Genomic DNA, 19263 nt, shown 5'->3' with positions numbered 1-19263 from the left:
CCAAGCTGGGGTTGAGCTGGGGTTGAGCCGGGGTTCCCATCAACCTGGAACTTCGCAATCGGACGCTACCCTCACCGTTCACCATGACTGCTCCTGGCCCTTCTCAAGCTGCCTTACCAACGACAGTCTACTGTACTGGCGTGCCTCGGCAACGCGACCCACCAATTTTTCGCGGCAACGACGAACAAGACGTCGAGGACTGGCTCGTCGAGTACGAAATCGTAAGCGCTTCCAACAAGTGGAACGCCTGCGACCAGCTCACAAACGTGCGCTTTTACCTCGATGATGTGGCCAGCCTCTGGTTCAAGAACCACGAAGGCGAAATCACAACCTGGTCCGCCTTCAAGACCACCATCGCCGCGGTCTTCGGTCGTCCCGCCGTGCGCCGGCTTCGCGCGGAACAGCGTCTCCGTAGTCGAATCCAGCGCAGGGACGAGACCTTTACAAGTTACATTGAAGATGTTTTGTCTCTTTGCAAGCGCGTCGATGAATCTCTAACCGAACGCGACAAAATCAAGCACATCATCAAAGGAGTTGACGACGATACCTTCCAGATGCTCGTCGCTAGGAATCCACAGACCATCACCGATGTTGTCCAGCTCTGTCAGGAGTACGACGAGTTGCGTAAGCAGCGTGTCTCGACGCGCAGGGCCGCTGAAGATACGGCTGAAGTTTCCGCCCTCGTGCACGATGTCGCTGCTGACCACACCGCCTTACTGCCCCACATCAAACAGTTCATTCGTGAAGAAGTTGCGCGTCAGCTTTCTCTTGTGGCCGAAGCATCCGCGCCAGTGACATCGTTAGACCCACGTCTACGCCAGGTCATTGAGACACAGGTCACGCAGGCACTGCCTCCATCGCCATCTGTCCCTACGCCGCTGACCTACGCTGCCGTCGTTGCTAGACCCCCAGCCCCACCTGTCTCTGGCGCATACCGGGGCACCGGGTCCTCCTATCCTACGACGCTGCCTACATACACGGCACCCCATCCCGTTTCGCCCCCTGCACCTTCTGTCGTTAACCCATGGCGCACCTTGGATAATCGGCCCATATGTTTCGCATGTGGTTTCGTGGGACATATAGCACGCTATTGTCGCCGTCGTAACTTCCAGCCTCCAGACCGCGGGAATTCTACAAATTACCAGGCTGCCCAGAATCCCCGCCGACCATCTTCTCCTATCACCGACTCATTGTCCCCACGACGCCCTGTCGATTCTCGCCGGTCATTACCGCCCCGTCGCCGATCTGTCTCCCCGATGCTTCGGCGCACGAGCCCCGCTCGAGAGGAAAACTGACAGCCGCAGTTCCGGAGGCAAGAACTGCGTCGTCGTCGAACTTTCTAAGACCTCCTCTTTGTCCGACCAACGAAATTGATGTGCTAGTAGAAGGTGTTGCTGTACGTGCACTTGTCGACACAGGCGCCGTCGTTTCTGTAATTAGTGAAAAACTGTGTCGCGATTTGAGAAAAGTTACAACGCCGCTTACGAATCTTGCTCTGCGTACAGCCACCTCCCATTTCATCGCGCCGACAGCTCAGTGCACAGCACGCGTTCTTATTCAAGATGTTTGGTACGCCGTCAACTTTGTTGTTCTCCCACGTTCATCATACGACGTCATACTAGGATGGGATTTCCTTTCTACCCAGCACCTCCACCACTTAAAATAGAGGTGTTGTACGTCGAGAAACGTTCAGACGCAGCTTGGCAAAATGACCTTTAACAGGCAGGTCTGGCTAATGGCGAACGGCGTGCGCGAGCTACCACTGCAGCCACCGATCATCGTCGTCTTCTTCATTGCCAGCAGAGTGTCCGTTATTTAGATTCATTAATTCATTACAATTATATATATATATATATATATATATATATATATATATATATATATATATATATATATATATATATATAATGAAGAATGATTCAAAAAAGAAATTCTGTGGGTCCGGTGCATATATAATGAAGAATAAAAGAGCACACTTACGAAAATTTGATAATTGTTTACTCTACGTTTCGGCCGTGGCACGGCCTTCGTCAGGATATATATATATATATATATCCCATATATATATATATATATATATATATATATGTCCCAATATATATATATATATATATATATATATATATATATATATATATATATATATATATATATATATATATATATATATATATATATATATATATATTGGGACAAACCAAAATCTGTGACGGTAAAACTACAAAAGGCTAAAAAAGTCGTAGAGGTGACGCCATCCCTATTAGAACAAGAATTCAGCAAGGGCGCAGTCAAAGGAACTCATTGGCGACGAGGCAACCTCCTCCGGTAGACTATAACCATTGCATGTTCTTGGAAGAAGAAAAAAAAAAAGAATACTACCAGTGTACTACATGGTACGAATGTGACACTATCATGAGTGGGTACTGAAGCATCAAGTGTTATTGCGGGCCGGTCAACACTCGGGAGCTACTTCACCGCTTTATGGCTGGCACCTACTCATATACTTCTGGACACCAATGTGCATTCGGTGGGAGGGACCCGTAATGTCGCTCCGTATAGACGGACCACAAACGCACCCCAAACGCCCACAGCAATCCGAGAACCAAAAATAGTGAAATGGTGGAAAGCGAGGAAAGTCGTGAGCTGCCTGGAACGTGCGCTCGCGAGCCGTAATATACGAAGCGTGCAGCGTATACACGGAGAGATTGCAACAGGGCCTTGGCTCCAGAGACGCGACTGCTTTGGACGGGCCACGAAACGCGCCAAGCCACCCACGCGTCGCGTCTTACAGAGTTGGCGCAATTGTCGCGGCAGCGAAACCGAGCTCTTCGGTGCCGTGCAAGGCTCAGGCTGACAGCTTGCCCTTCACCGCTACACTGTAGAAACGATATATCAGTAACAAGTCGGAAAACCCAGACTTGGGAGACTGGCCGACCACACTCAGCAAACGTCGGCATAAGCAAGATAGGGGCCATTTCTTGCTGACGCGCCTGCACGTAGCTGTCCAGTGCTAGCTGAGAGCTGGGAAATGACCATGCAACCGTATAGCGGTATCAGGGGTATAATAGAAGAGGTGTATAATAGCGATTATCTTATTTCTACCCTTGCCTATAGCTTCGTCCGCCACAGATGAGCATTTCAGTCGGTGTGGTGCTGTGCGCTTCAGTTTTCTTCCACAAGAACACTCTATAGTTCATTCATACGGAAGGCTGCACTGACTCGCTTGCTGGATTTCGTGCCGACCGGTTGTGCCCCTCGCGATCTCTGTCGACAGCGCTGCGCTGGCCGACTGGCTCGCCGTACTCCATCTCCTGACGCCGACAAGAGCGCTTGCTGAGTGGCGCCCCGACCTCGGACTCCTGCGACCGTGTCCATATTTCCTACTTTCTCCTTATTTCCGTATGTGGTCTCTCTGTCCCCGCGCCTCTATTTACCTCTATATACCTTTAATTCCTCCCTATCCTTTTAATCCCTCCTTACCCCATCCCTCGTGAGCTACTCTTGAGGTGTCACGCTATGATGCAGACAGTTACGGGGCTCACTTTTTTATTCTTTTCTCTCTTATAGGAATCACCCCCCCCCCTCCGCAAGGCTGAACTTGGATGGACGGACAGACAGATAGATGGACGGATGGATGCATAGATGGAAAACGCTGTATTAAGGTCTCATGAATCGCACTGTAGCACGTAGTGGGCCGCTTTCAAGTTAGAACACAAGAGGCGGTAATTGCAGCCTCCCGTTTGGATGGCGTGATGACTTCGCCGTAGTGATAATTGTGCAGAGTGCTGTAGGCATATTATTATTTTCTTCCACGTATAAAAGACCTGTGCAATTAAACGACAGTTACGGGGCTCACTTTTCTCTTCCTTTCTCTCTTAGAACCACTCTGAGTAGCCCCTGTACCGCTCTGTATTCAATCGCTTGTTTTGCGCTGCAGCGTTCACAAATGCTGACAATGCAACTCAAAAGGCGATAGTATCCGAGGACAGGAAAGAGGCTAGTATCTGCAATCCGTAAAGGAACACGCAGCAGGGTATTTTTTAGGATCGGGAAAAAATTCTAGGTATGTGAACAGACAGTAACGACCCTCTTTTAGGGCACTTGATGAATCGGAACTCCTGTCCCTTCTATACTTCCTACACACTCTGATCTCGAAGTGACTGGCGGCTCCGTGAACAGAGTGCAGTCGATATTCTTGCCAGTCCTGCATTCTCTGTTTACTAAGGGGCTGTGAACTGACATAATAATAATAATAATAATAATAATAATAATAATAATAATAATAATAATAATAATAATAATAATAATAATAATAATAATAATAATAATAATAATAATAATAATAATAATAATAATAATAATAATAATAATTTTATTTTTTATTTTTATTTTTCAAATAGAGCAGTAAATGTGGCTAGGCCTGCCAAAGCCAATTGGAGGCTTGAGCGGTAGAGTCTGGCAGGCAGAAAACAAAACGGAACGCGTTACATAATTATACTCATTCGCTCAATAGAGATAATAGAACAAAATAACCTGCACATTGGATTAGCAGCACATGGCATATAAACTGTCATCATTCCCATTATACAGCAGTTTAAAAACTGAAAGAGAACAAGAAAGTAGAAAAACAGCGATGTTTCATAAGGAAAGTGCCATCACACTTAATGATTGCTCAGAAGTGTGCTTGCAAATGAGTGCATATAAAGGTGGATATAAAACTGCTTGCAAGTGAGTGCATATATACTTGATGTCGATTCCCAATAAAATGTGCAGAGGCAGGTGAAATGATAATTTACTCGCTAAGTAAACAAAAGCACGTCCTAGAGGGAAATCGGTGATTATATTCGAGGGACGCAACAATAGCTCTGTGTATAGGTAGGGCGTCGACGAAGCATATATAAACATCCTGCAAAAAATCTACGGAGGATCAACTGCCACTGTACCGTAGTGCTCCCCCAATAAAGCGACAGAGTACCGGCAAAGAAGGGTGTAAGACAACGGGATACGGTCTCCCCAATCCTATTTACCGCGTGCTTACAGGAGGTTTTCAGAAGCCTAGAATGGGAACAGTTAGGGATAAGGGTTAATAGAGAGTACCTTAGTAACCTGCGCTTCGCCGATGACATTGCATTGCTGAGTAACTCAGGGCACGAATTGCAACTCATGATTACGGAGTTAGACAAGGAGAGCAGAAAGGTGGGTTTTTTAAAATTAATCAGCAGAAAAAAAAAGTAATGTACAACAACCTCGGAAAAGAGCAGCGCTTCCAGATAGGGAAGAGTGCGCTTCAAGTTGTAAAAGACTATGTCTACTTAGGACAGGTAGTAACCGCGTAGCCGGACCACGACATTGAAGTAACTACAGAATAATAAGAATGGGTGGAGCACATTCGGCAAGCATTCTCCACTCATGACTGGTATATTGCCACTATCCCTCAAGAGGAAGGTACATAACAGCTGCATCTTGATGGATGTGCTTTGTGTCCCTTTCCTCTCCTTTTTTCAATCTCTCTCAGCCCTTTCCCACGTAAAATATAGCAAACCGGTTATCCTGGAGTGGTTGACCACCTCACCTTTCCTTCTCTACTATTATCTTCTCTCTCTTCTTGTCGGCACTTACCTACGAAACAGAAACCTGGGTGCTTACAAAGAAGGTTCAGTTTAAATGGAGGACGACGCAGCGAGCGGTGGAAAAGGAAAATGATAGAGAAGAGCAGAGTAGGTCAGGGAACAAACCGAGGTTAAGGTTATCATAGTTGAGATCAAGGAGAAATGGACGTAGGCCGGCGTTGGCAGGATAACCAGTAGTCATTAAGGGTAACTGAATGGATTCCCTGAGAAGGCAAACGAGTGAGGGTGGACAGGTTTGCGGGTGTAAAGTGGCAGCAGCGTGCACAGAACCGAGTTGAGTGGTGGAACATGGGAGATGCCTTTGTCCTGCAGTAGACGTAGTCAAGTGATGATGATGATGTTGTTGATGATGACGACGACGACGACGGCAATGATGATGACGCTGATGATGATGATGAGTACAGGATGATTAAAACTCGATCACGTCATTCGATCTTAATAAAGACATGACAAGCGTGTCGTGCCTTCAACAAAACGTGACAAACTTATGTGCACGCGTTGTTGATGGCGTTTACAAGTCGAAGTGAAGCGCTCTGTAATATTGACGCCGAAAGCGATCTCTCAGCTCTCTCGGCTCTCCTTCTTTTACTTTGAAGCTCCACCTCGTTCGCGGCCTTGTAATAGACGGGCTTGACGAATCGCGGTAAAGGTTCTCGCGCGCGGAGCTGCACGCATTCTTGCGTCGAGAACATTGCCCGTCCGAGCGCAATAACAACGCGGTGACAGATTGTTTCCCATGCAGGTACGATTGATTGACGTTTCGCCTTCACAACGCACGTATGCGCGAAACACGAGACGCGCTATTTCGAAGTAGTACGCGTACCAGACGCTTTTCGAAGCGGTTCAAACGAGTATATACCGGACATTGGGCCCAACGCCGGCCACCGCATGTCTGCGAGGCAGTGCAGCACGCACGAGAGAAACGTGAGAGCGAGACTGGCAATCACGGTAAAGCTGACAGCGTGTTCGACGAGACGGCAAGAACCGCGCGCAGCGCCGCCGCCTCTGTGGAAGAGTTGGATTTCAAGGATGTTCCCATCATCCGTCAAAGCCAGCGTTCGCGGTATTCTGCCGGCTGCGCCGGTCGGCAGAACGTCAATGCTGGCAAGCAGGGACGGATTACAATTCAGCGTTCCTTCTTCGCGGCAGGGAGAAAAACGAGACAGCGGCGAAACCAACATGCAAGAGCCTATATAATAAGGGCGTTCTCTCCAAGGACGCGGTTTCCACGTGCGCACTGGTACACATGGTACGGATCTATTACTATGTAAGTGTTCCTGATAATCCCACTTCCACCACGACACCACGAATCGTGAGAAGCGTTCAGCGCGCATATCAACGTATATCTGCTGCTTACCGCGACAAAAAAAAAAAGCGGAATGAAGTACCAGAGCGTATATATACCCTTACTGTCTTGTCGAGAGGAGCAGCACGTTATTAGCGAAGTGCGTTCAAATCAAGTTCGGCGTGCTATTGTCTACTGCAGGCACGAATCGAACAAGCTGCGCACAAACATTCGGAACCACTAATTGATGAGTTTTAACGTGATTAAACCACAATATATTATGAGGAACACCGTACAGGAGGACTCAAGAATTTTCGATCAACCATCTGGGGTTCTTTCACGTGCACCTACTTCTATAAAAACGTACACAGGCCTCAATCGATCTCGCCTCCATCGAAAGTGCCGCCCATGCAGACGGGATTCGATCCCGCCACCTACGGGTCATCAGTCCAGCCCCGTAACCACCATAGACCACCGTGGCGGGTCAGCATAACCAAAAGTATAGGCACAACTTGTCAGTGCGCGAGACGAAGTCTATTTAACAGCGATTAATTGCGTGCCGTTTAAACGTTACACAAGTTGCGTCGACGTTCCCAAGTTAGTTGCACCGGAGGACACATCCTGCGCACAAACCGTTATTCACTTCAAGAAATATTTAAGCGATGATATGGCTTCGTTAAGCGCCGGTCATTAAAAACAGCCGAGCCATCCTTACTATAAGCTAGGTTTTACTATTTGCTATACGTCAATTTTACTATTAGATGCACGTGAAACGCACCCGCAGATTGCACAACAATATCGTGAAGCAAGACTCGCTGACAGAATAAGTGAGTACCTTTCCTTCAATGACCGTGATGAGAGTTCGCAGGCACGCTTGCAACTGATAAGGCTAAAAAGGGAAGCAACATACACGTCGGCAATCAGCTCGGTCACGCTCGGCGCAACTGTTGAGTAACGGCGAACGCTTTCGCGGACCTCAGTGTTGAAATATATACGATTGAAGACCACGCTGCGCGTGTGTGCATGTGCCAGGCATCGGTCGTGCCAGGTTGACTTAATTTATAACGCCTTGTGCTCGTGTCTTCACACTAGAGTCTGGCTACACTGATGCGCATAATGAAGAAGCACTACGAGAACTTACAACTTGTTTGTGAGACCTATTCACTGAAGTATATTGCTGTCATAGCCGATTTTAGAGAGCCGACGTTGTCGTTGATGAAACGCTTTCAAGGCATCCCACAGTGGGAGACCCGGTGAGTCACCAACTGCTTAAAGAAGGAAATCATTCCCTTTCATTCGCTTTGTGAAAAGCGCCCATAGGATCCTGCACCTATATGCAGCCTAAGCCCCCGGTTGACGTAAATCGCAGGTACAAAAAGCAACCACTATTATGGCATAACAATAATTTTAAAACTAAACAAACGTGAGATGCCAAGCTCGTCTTCGAAGATCATGGAAGACCTGCGAGAACTCGTCACCATGGGGCCAAACGCGCAGTCGAAGCCAGAAGCTTCCTGGAAACGATCTCACCTAAGAGTGATACCATGGCATTGCTGAGAACACTGTTTCGAAATAAACGTTTATTTCCTTCTCTCTATCTCGGTTTCTCTCTCTCTCTCTAACGGCAACGCCAACGATCTCTAATCAAATGGCAAAGCCATTTAGAGCTCGTAACTGGACCGCCATAGTAATATACTCAGGTATAGGTAAGCTCAGCGTCAGAGAAGGGCTATTGCCGAAGTAAGTAAATGAGTAGTAAAAAGCCTCTCGGGTGCTTTAAAACGATGTTCCCAGAAACATATATTGCAACACATCACATTGCTAAGTATCGGTAGCTACAGGAGCTGTCAGCTATCGAAAAGTAATGATGACGCAATACGACATCTTTCGCCGAATACGCTATGCAGCCTGTCATATCTCCAACGCTTCAGATGAGGCGCCTCGAACCTTTCATATTTTTTTTATTATTTGTGTCCCTTTCACTGCACTACGGAGTCGTAGCCAGTTTGCCGTGCGCTCACGATAAGATGAGCAGCGGTGTACAAGGGTGCCAGCTTGCCAAAACAGCTTGTCGCACCGGCGTGGTATAGCATAATGTAAGCAACGCGCTCGCCTATATGCACGGCACACGGATACTCTCTCGCATCGGCGGATGCGCGCGGCCGAACACGTACGCCCATTAAAACGAGCACCGCTGTGCGCGCATAATTTCGCACTTGTCGTCATCGCCCAGCACTAATGGCCATAGGCGCGAAGGGTGTCCTTCACGGCACGCATGCATTGAGCCTGAGCGAGCGCAGGGCAGACGCACGATACTTCGTCCCGAAGACTATACGCGGATACATTCACGGCAATACAGTTTAGCGATCCGGAATGCGCAATTTACTGCCCTTACGTTTAAAGCAGATGCACCACTCTTGGCGCGGATGAGAGTCCTGTACATAAACTCGCTTTTGAGTCGCGTTTATTTATACCGAGGTCGCGCCACGTGATCGTGATGTTTGCGCAACGTGGCCGAAGAGGAACTAAAGTAGCTCGGTACACTTTAGGCGCGACAGAAAAGTAGAAGAAAAAGCGATAGCAATTACAGTCAACCCTGTGTCTCTAGACTATTTTACGGGTGGATTTCGGGGCCGACAGATTGAACTGTAGCCTCGGCGCTTTGTATCTTGAGCGGATAGACGAACCGTGCTGCGATAGACATGTACGCTCGAAAACAGATCGGTTGGTGAATTCTACGCTTCCTGACCTCATTAATTGACGTCGCGATGTAGAACAACAGGAAAAACATTCGCTTAACTGCCCAAGGTGGCGTCGCCCGTACGTCTTACGTAAAATCATATGCGGAAGATTTTTACGCAACACACATTTGCACCGCCACAATCTAGCGAATGTTTTTCTATTTTTGTATATCGTGAAATAAAATGTATTATATATCATCAGGTATGTCGCGAAGTGAATAAGGTTCATGAAACATCGAATGCACCAATCAATCTGTTTTTGAGCATACGCCTCTACTGTAGATAGCACTGTTCCTTTCGTTGTTAAAGATACAACGCCTCGAGGCAACAGCCCATTATATGGCGGCACCGAAAGCTATTTGTACCACACTGAACTATATAACCACACATCACTTATGGCTTTTGCCTTCCGCTTTCAATCTATTAGAAAAAAAAAAGAATGCATCATGTATACGTTGTGCGCTAAACCATATTTACTCTCGGCAGTTTGTTTGCGTCGGGCCTGGTCTAAACAAGTTCGCCCAAACATTCTTCACTTCAAAACGAAATCATACATAAGCACAGTTATGCACGTGCACATCGAGCCAGACGCGGAATTCGGTGACCATGACCGCACTAGTGGAGCAATGATTCGCTCATCTAAGCATGCCATACAAACGTTTGTGGCGACGAAAGTGCTCCGGATTGCGCTTTACAGAGTCGCCCTCGCGTGGCTCTGTGAAAAAGAGTGGACGCTGTTCCAAAGCTCCGAGACTCATGAAGACAAATGTGGAGACCTAAAAGCCTGCACAAGGACCCGCCTCTACGAAGGCACAACTCATTGAATAGAAGGTCAAGCCAGGCTTTATCAAAGTCAATAAGATGAACGTAGAGCGAAAGAGCGTCCCGCAGCCAGGAAAGATCCAAACACTACAAGAGGATTTCTTTACGGTGGAAGGCGTCCGAGGATCTGTTGCGCCCGAGTGTGTTCACTTCGGCGAACCTTACCAAACCGGCTGAAAGCTTCCTCGTGTGACGACGACCATCGCTCACCCGGTTCACCTTCACTACTCCTTGTGGTTTTCATCAACAACCAAGTGCTCACAGCAATCGAAAACGAACGCTGTCGAACCCGCTTGGATGACTGGGCAATCGCCAACCACCCTAGCAGTTGTACATTAGCAGTACCTTTCATCTCACGGCTCATCGGAGTGACAGTGAGAACGGTTTCGTCTGCGTGAAGGCCACTGGCCCGTGCACATCCGTTGATTCAGCCGAATAGCAAGGTCCAGCTAATGTGCGCCATACCTGATGCATTCTTTAAACACTTATCGTCTCCCGATTCCGATGCCTACAGTCTTACCAATGCAGGGAAGCGAACTGGCTTTCTACTTAATAATGATGATGATGATGATCAAGAACTCTTGCCGTCTCTGTTTTTATTATTCCATCTTTCAAAAGCAAGCACACAGAAAAAAATGACTTTTCTGAACTTATCAATCCTGTCTGTTATAGTACACAGCATCTGTCAAAGACACTTTACGAGGAATAACACATTACGACTTGCACACAGCCGCAGCTCACAGATTGTATAGTTAAGCAAGTGATTTTACAACAGCGGCGTAGTCACGAAGTATAACTTCGGTGTCTTGTAATTTTGCAAATGTTGGTTTGCATGTTGCTTTTCGAGGGTTATCATGGAAGACATTATGAAACGAACTCCACTGGAATTAGGAGCCATGACACGAGGACTACGATAGCTGAGAGTTTCCCTGGTTGCTTCCAACAGCTCTACCACAAGCTATATTCATACAACCATATTTATACAACACTCGTCCGCTGGTGACAGCTATATGTGCACAGACGCTCGCGCTCTGTCAGACCATTCAAAACTCCAAAGCATTCGAAGGGACTGTGAACAAAAAAACAAATCGACATATCTCGACAGGGAGGTTGGTTCCGGAATATACGTCACATTAGTCTAAAGATCTAAGGCACCGGTTCGATTTATAGCCATGACGGTCGCATTTCTATGGGTGTGAAATTCATGAAAAGCATGTGTGCAAGATTTAGGTACACGTGCAAGAACACTTGGTGGTCTACATTAACAAGTACCTCAATAATGCCCACGTCGTAACCATATCATCGTTTCGTGGAGTAAAACCCTAGCAATCACCATACACACTGGCTACACAAGCCACAGTTCTTATCAACACATCACTGCTGGATGCTATTAAGAAGCGCAATGATGAATCTTGCGTACGGCGTACCTCGCGTATTTCCTTCAGCAAATACTGGACATCGATAAAACACCTGGTGGTTTATATGGCTTATGTATTTAGCAATGTGGTTTAATAATAACTCCATGCATTGCAACCATGGCCACGCAGAGAGTTTCAATCGGAGCGCTCCTGTTATAACTTGCAAGACGTTCTCGCTACAATGACACGACCAGCCATTACCGCTGAATAGACGATAACAGATTCCACGAGGCACGGCTTCACTACGCTTAACACTGGTCACACGGCACACACCTAATGCACACATGCACACAAAGTAATGTACCTTAACAGCTAGCGTATATACCAAAAAAAAGAAAAAGGAAAAAGAAATCTGCGCAACGAGGTGGGCTGACCAATTTCTGCACTCTTGATGTCGATTTGTTTCTTTCAACAGACACTTTCGTCTGCATCGTCTCCGGAAAACGATGCTGCAGTGGGCGAGCAGGAGACGATCGAGAACCTCGACAAGGCTCTTTCTCTCGAAGCGGTCCACGTGAGCGCACAGAAGGCGGAACATGCAATTCGCGCAACGATTCCGAAGAAGAAAGAACAATGGGAGACAACAGACACGCCGAAGAAAGGAAACGCGGTGTGAGCGACGTTCAGGATACGAGGACAACGACTTCTTCTGCGGGTGCGTGATGACTATGAGCTGCGACGCGTTCGAAAGCTGTAGTTAGACGGCTTTCTTCTTCGACGACGCAAGCGCCGAGCGAATTAGGATGCCCGAGTTACCCGGAGGAACGAAGGTTACTTAATGGTTGCTGCGGTAGTCTGCCTGACCTGAAACCCTGAGCGACGCGCACCGATTCAAAACATATTATAGGAGATTCAGCTTATCCGCGGGGGTCTACAGCGAGCGTACCTTGCAGTGAAGAAGGGAAATCAGAACAAGAGTTCTCAGCTGGGCGATTGGATTCACGTGCAGGACACAGCACTTTTTACTGTTTCTCCTTGCACTGTCGACTCGTTCATGCTGTATCCCTATAACGTATGCAAATCATCACATGCTATATAATAGCGTAGCGTGGGTGGGGACGGGGGATCAAACCATTCCCAATGTTTTTTTTTTTAATTTCGCATGTGTATACATGTAGTCACACATAAAAAAGCATGCATGAATTTAAATAATGCATGATTGAACCAGCCCCACCCCCCTCCAAAAAAAAAGAAACAAATCACCCCTGCATGCTGTCCCGCTATCTATACGAATGCAAATGTACGGATCGAAACGTTCTCAGAATTAACCACCCATCAGAGCTGCTTCATAGCTCCCACCAACCTCCGAGGCTTGGAATACTGTGCCTAAAATATGTGCGCTAAGGTACGTTTATCACAAAGGTCGAATAACATGCTCCAGTTCAACCGTTTAAACAGGAAGGAAAGTTGAGCTAGTTGACATGGAACTACGCGGTAAGGCGAGTAACTTGCGCCTATAGAAAAGCCCGTACTTGAGCCACTAAAAGCCGCTCCGAGTCACGTATCTATCTGCAAGGGCGTCACCGAAGAGAAACATATCGCCGATACGATCGTTCACTTATACGTCGCCGAGCAGGATCGCCCGTTTTATCCGTTCTCGTTGCCTGGCGACGCCGCACGATTGCAACGTCGCCTGTCGAAAGCGCCTTCCACGCTCAAAGGACCCGCATCCACTCCAGCCAGGCCCTTCCTTGCAACAGTTTGTCCGCTCGCTTATGATTCACTTGCGGTCGACGCCCGCTCAAACTCTGCGAGTGGGCTCCCCCCCCCCCCCTTTTTTTTGTGCGCTCATAAATACCCACCCGCCGGGTATAGGACGTATCTGATCTACCGACGGGTTTTTATTGAAGCCCAATTGAAGTTTGTGCGAATCACCTTTTACACAAATTTCGTCACATAAAAAAAATAAACCGGGCTCAATATGGCGCGAGTAAGTACAAAAAGAAAGAGTCAATTAAGATAAAAAAAGAAACTAGCAGGATAAAAATAATAGCAGTTGGCGAAGAAACCCGAGACAGACAGATATGGTGCGGCCAGAGATTAAGAGAGAGTGCCAGACAGGGTAGGGGAACAAGAAAGAGAGAAAATACGACAGCGCTGGAGTAAGGGGCGAAACGGGGGGTGGGGGGGGGGGGTGCGAATGCATGGAAGGATGAGAGAGTGTGTGTGTATACGGCCCGCTCAAAAACAAGAAGCCCTATATTTATACATCCCGCGAGCCTTCGATTCTCAGCCGTATGAGCGGACGCCGTTCACCCACCGCGCGATGCACACACGCTCTGCAACGTCCTATTTTTCTTTTTTTTTTCTGCACTGTGCCCCCTATTTGTCCAGTGCCCACAGTGGGATTCGCGAGCCGTACACGGATGTTCTTTTTTTTTTCGTATCCGTATCACCACATTTATTCTTTTTTTTTACTTTTACTTCTCGCTAGTCCTTTGCGGTCCCTATTCCTGTACTCGTCCGCACCAGCAGCCTCACCATGTGCGCGCCACTGCGACGCCGCGTTGTGGGGGGAGGAGGGGGGGGGGGCAACTCTAGTGCTTGACTGCCTAACCGCACCCCTGAACCCCCCCCCCCGTTTTCCTGCCACCCCCACGCACTCCCATCTTTTGTTTACCCCGGCGTAAAGCCTGTCCCGCCAGATCCGTACGAGAACGTCCCGTTCGAAGACACGCAGGCAACGGTGCGAGGAACAAGCCGCGAGCTTAGCCTCATCGCCTAGGCTCGCGGAAACGTGCAGTCTCTCGCTGGTCTGTGCCGTTGGCGCGAATGCTGCAGAAGCGAGGGCCCAATCCCGCTGTAAGACCAAGCGGTGTGCTTGGGCGCTTTCCTTATTTGAGCCACAATGTGCGCGAGCGGCTATAAGCGTCCACGGTTTTTCCCCTGTTCGTGGTGGAAGCCACGATAAGTACACAAACACACGTGCGGACTGAAAACGACGGCGGGCGGTAATGAACCCAGCATGTACAGGCATTCCAGAACTAACGATAGTTTCGCGCCTTTGTGCGAAAGTTAACGGAACAAAGCAATCTGAAAACGATGAGCAGGCAGATGACTCGGCGAGTTTTAAGTGGTTGACTGGGTGGCTTCGAACAATGTCAACTTTCATAATCAGCCGATAGCTTTATGCTTGCTACGGCCCAAGGCTTCTTTTACCAATCTCTAAACAATACACCTTTGCTGCTGCTAGATGGCATTATAATGTGTCTGCAGATTTGCTCATATGCGCAGGCATTTAGGGTGTACAATGAATGAATATATAAAATGCCTCTACGCTGGATGATACAACAAAATTATTTTCCTAATAGTCCAGGTAGTTTTGATATCAAGCCAATCAATAAAGTTTTACATCCATTCGTCCACTGTAAAAAAATGTTTCGTTAAAAATGCAGGTAGGACCACCGTGAATATTTACAGTGACTTCCTGAAAACTGGTTCTAGTTTAGGAATCAGCTTCAAGTGGATGTGCCTGACTTCAACCCGATCATTGCAGTACGCTCTGCACAGTTATGAGTAAAAAAAAACTGTTAGGAAGATCTTGTTGGTTAATCAAATTATTATGCTAATTTTCGCCATAACTGATATCAGCTTCTTCGAAAAATTGAGCTGAATAATTAGATATGCGCCATATGCCACAAGTGATCTCTTAAAGAATCTCTTGACGTTCAAACAAAACGCTCAGTGTGTCCTTTTTGTCTTTTGTGTTATATAGTGAGCGACATGAAAAACAACTTGACAGCGCATTACGTCGCCAACTTCACAACGCGATCCTGTCGTCAGCGTTATTTCACCGCGGACGTAAACCGACTATCCCAGCTCAGAACGTTTGCGTGCCATAATCGTTGCTGGCCGCAAATGACGCGTCTTTCTTTGATGCTACGGGCACTGCTTGGCCACAGAGAATGGGCAAAAGCGCGCATAACATTACTTAAGAAAATAAATACATCGTTCGAGAACGGGTTCCATTCTTGCAGACAAATATATAAACATTGAAGTAAACGTTTCTTGCTGTTTCTTTAACCCGAAAACTTCTAAGCATGCTAGACCCTGCACCAGATATGTATTACTTAACTACTGCTCTTCCACCCCCCTCTCACAATCTGTCTTGACGTCTGTGGTTGCTAAATATGCTGTTTCTGGCGCAATCCTTCAAACATGAACGATAGAGAAAAAACAGAGGAGCCAGAACTACCAACTGTTTACTGGAAGCCAAAGGTCAACCCTTTCTCTTTAACCTTTCCCACTTTTGAGTCTTCAATAAACAATTGCAGAATCGCATTTTCATGTTAGTTTTTTTTCTGTAACTTTTTTTAAAGTTTCAAGCATTGCTCAAGGAGTTACATATTTAGCAAGCATACGCACCAACCAGCCCAGGAACAAGTTATTCTACAGTAACAACTGTAAGGTTGCAGTGATGTGTGCTCGAGGACGCGGGTTCGATTCCCAGCACTTGTCGCACTCATTTACACGAAGTAGAAGTGTAAACACACTCGTGTTACTTGGATTTCGATGCGCATCAGAGAAAGCGTCGGTGATACAAGGAAATCCGGAGTCTCTCAAGGCGGTGAGCTTCGTTATCTCACCCAAGTTGATTTCCTTCCGTTTTTCTAAAGTTTGTCAAACTGCTATTATTCGGATATCTAGGCGATCATCCTTTAAGCAGCCATTTTCCTGCGCCCTTTCGTGCAACGTGAAGTGTTCCTTAATTCAACTTTCACGGCCGAAACAATCAAAGCAGCTGCCTCAAAGTGGGTATTACCCAAAGTCTTATTCTGTGTTATCATCGTCCCTCGAGTTACGGTTATCTCAGAGTTATTCCACGAGAATCTCGGCATCCCGGTGTACAGCTCTGCCGAAATGGCAGTGCGAAAACAATGGAGCATACGTGACCGAGAAAGGGTTATCGTTCACCCACTACCACTAATGAAGAAATACTTCCCGTATAGTTCGTGTTCACCTCGGATAAATGTCCGCAGGTAATAAGCAAAAGGGGTCTCCTCGAGAAAAGGCACATTCACAAGCTGTGACCATCACTTCGCAAGTATGTAATGTCTACGCAGTTGCCCCCCCCCCCCCCGCTTCGACCCCCTCTTGTCTCATGGACGTATCACATACAAGTTATTTCGTGACAGAAGGAGCAACCCTAAATCACATTCGGAGCGTTAAATCACGCTCTGCTCAGCTTATGGGATTTGTGTGACATGCATCTATTTCTTATAAGGGGAAACAGAGCGCAAAGTGATACTTGATAATAACATAGCGTTGCTGTCACTCTACGGGCAGTGCTATATAAGATCAACGGGACGGTGCATTAATGACCGGCTGCGGGAGCATGCCAATGGCATGTGATGTCAAGTTATGCTCAAGTGTGCCACATTTTGCGCTAGTTGAGATTACTGGTAAGAGCTGGGATCAAACGGCGAGGGAGCTTTTTAGAAGAGTTTAACACTACAAGTATGGGGTCAGCCTGTGTCAGTGACAAGTATATTGTGCTATATGAATCCGAGTCTTTATTTTTTTTAGTACACAGCTCTTCTGATTACATGTATGACGTCACTTTTTCAAGAATCTGCGCGCGCTCGGAAGTTTTCTTGACTTGCAGGTTTTTCGGTCAATAAACAGTTGGTAGTTCGCACTCATTAGTCTTTTTTTTTTCGTCATCCTGTTCCAAGCATTGCGCCCCAAATAACACGTTCAGAGGTCAATAGACAATTTCGTGTGCTTGCAAGTGTATACATCCCAAATTAAAGGAAAGGGTTCTGTAGACGCTACTCGGCGTTCAGCGATGAGATGCTATAGTGTAACTCGACAGAAGCGGGCTTGCAACGAAGCTGCAAGACAAGCGATATGACCTGCCTTCAGGATATTCCTATGGCAGGCGATAAAAATGTAGATAAGCAGAGTCAACTCGAGTGCCTTCACCCAGATAACAGTGCAGGTCGTATAAAGCGCGACCTTCCACCTTGTGACTAAAGAGAACGTCTTGCTCCGGCGAACCTCCGGCGGCGTCGCACGCAAAACGGCAAAAAAAAAAAAAAAAAAACGTGGTTTATGAGAAGCGAACCGTGTCCAAGCGGCCACAGGGACGCGGACCAGTCACGTTGCCGGAGTCGGCGGTGCACATTGCGAGAAAAACGCCTGGGCCGCAACGTGTGCGCGACTCTTTCCCGCAAAAAAAAGAGACGGCAGCGCCGCTATACGTGGCTCGGTAGCGCTGGCTCACCTTCTGAATCCTCATGTCGTCGTCTTCGGCGTTCAATGTAATCCGAATCGACGCCAAATTGGCCCCCGCTAAGGGACCACCCAACGCGACGTCACTCCGGGGATCGGCGGCGACGTTTTCTCGGATCCCTGGAAGACGAAACTTGGCGGACGATCGGGCAGCGCCGCCGACATCGCTCTTTTTTTGCGGTTTTTGTTTCGGTGCTTCTTACATCGCTTTTCCGGCGCTCGGGAGAGGAGGAGATCGCGCGCGCAACGTGGACGCGGCGGCGCTGCAAACGTTTCGCCGGACGTGACGTCACGCAAAGGCTTCCCCCAATCGCGGAACGCCTTTGCGTTTTCGGTTTTGTTTCTGGTCGCCGACTGCGCGCGTGGTGCGTGTGTTAAGCGTCGTCGTCGTAGTCGTCGTGGGGCCAAAGGTGACGCGCCGAGGAAGCTTTTGCTTTCTCCGCCACCCTTTACAGCGCATTACGCAACTGACGTCTGACGCCTTAGCGTCGCGTAAGGGGGTGCCGGACAGCAAACGCGATCGGACCTATTGAAGGAAGACACCCCTCGATAAGCGCCGCCTACGCGAGAATTCCTTCCCCGTTGAGACGCTCCCAGAACTCGCAACTGCTCCGAAAAATGCCGAAAACGAGCCGTCGCTCGAGCCTCCCAAGCTAGAAAAAATGGTCAATTAGTCAGTAGAGATGAAAATAACCGATGTAGGGCAAACTCGGTTGGTTAGTTATGTCGGTAACTGGTTTCTCGGACGATTCTACTCGAACGTGTCTAGCCTCCTCTCCTACAACAGAGAGAGAGAGAGAGTAAAGAACATTTTCTTTGGTGCCGGTACAATCGCTACAATTAGGCTGTAGATACTATATCAACACTGGGATCACGCGACGCTTGGAGGAAGTGAAGCCGACCAGTTTGTTCATTAATCACGCCTTTATCCTTGGCGTTGGCGACTCTGTTGTGAAAGCTGACCCTAACAGACGCTGTAAAGGATTGCGTGCCTGCGATGGTGCACTTCGGAAGGCTAGCCAAGGCACAGAAGGGCCTCGGGGCCCTTCTGTGCTTCCTGCCTTTTTTTTTTTCTTTCGTACATTTCCATCGGCTAACAAATATGGGATGCCGGCCCGTGAAAGCAAACGCAA

At 47.7% G+C, this 19263-nt stretch overlaps 1 protein-coding gene across 5 annotated transcripts in view; it reads right to left on the bottom strand.

The window, feature by feature from the left end:
• by (focal adhesion protein tensin) overlaps positions 1-19263 on the bottom strand; it is a 279600-nt gene that overhangs the window by 170073 nt on the left and 90264 nt on the right. Inside the window, exon 1 of one of the 5 annotated variants that reach the window (XM_075893565.1) lies at positions 18123-18287. The exons of the other annotated variants lie outside the window; for them this stretch is intronic. Within the exon in view, the coding sequence (XP_075749680.1) occupies positions 18123-18137 (15 nt within the window). The 5' untranslated portion in view covers positions 18138-18287. Of the gene's footprint in view, positions 1-18122; positions 18288-19263 lie in introns of those variants that run through there. 5 annotated transcript variants of the gene reach the window in all.

The sequence above is a fragment of the Rhipicephalus microplus genome, chromosome 1, assembly GCF_043290135.1.
Source record: "Rhipicephalus microplus isolate Deutch F79 chromosome 1, USDA_Rmic, whole genome shotgun sequence".
NCBI classification, from domain to species: Eukaryota; Metazoa; Arthropoda; class Arachnida; order Ixodida; family Ixodidae; genus Rhipicephalus; species Rhipicephalus microplus.
This window is presented reverse-complemented; position numbering and strand designations above follow the sequence as displayed.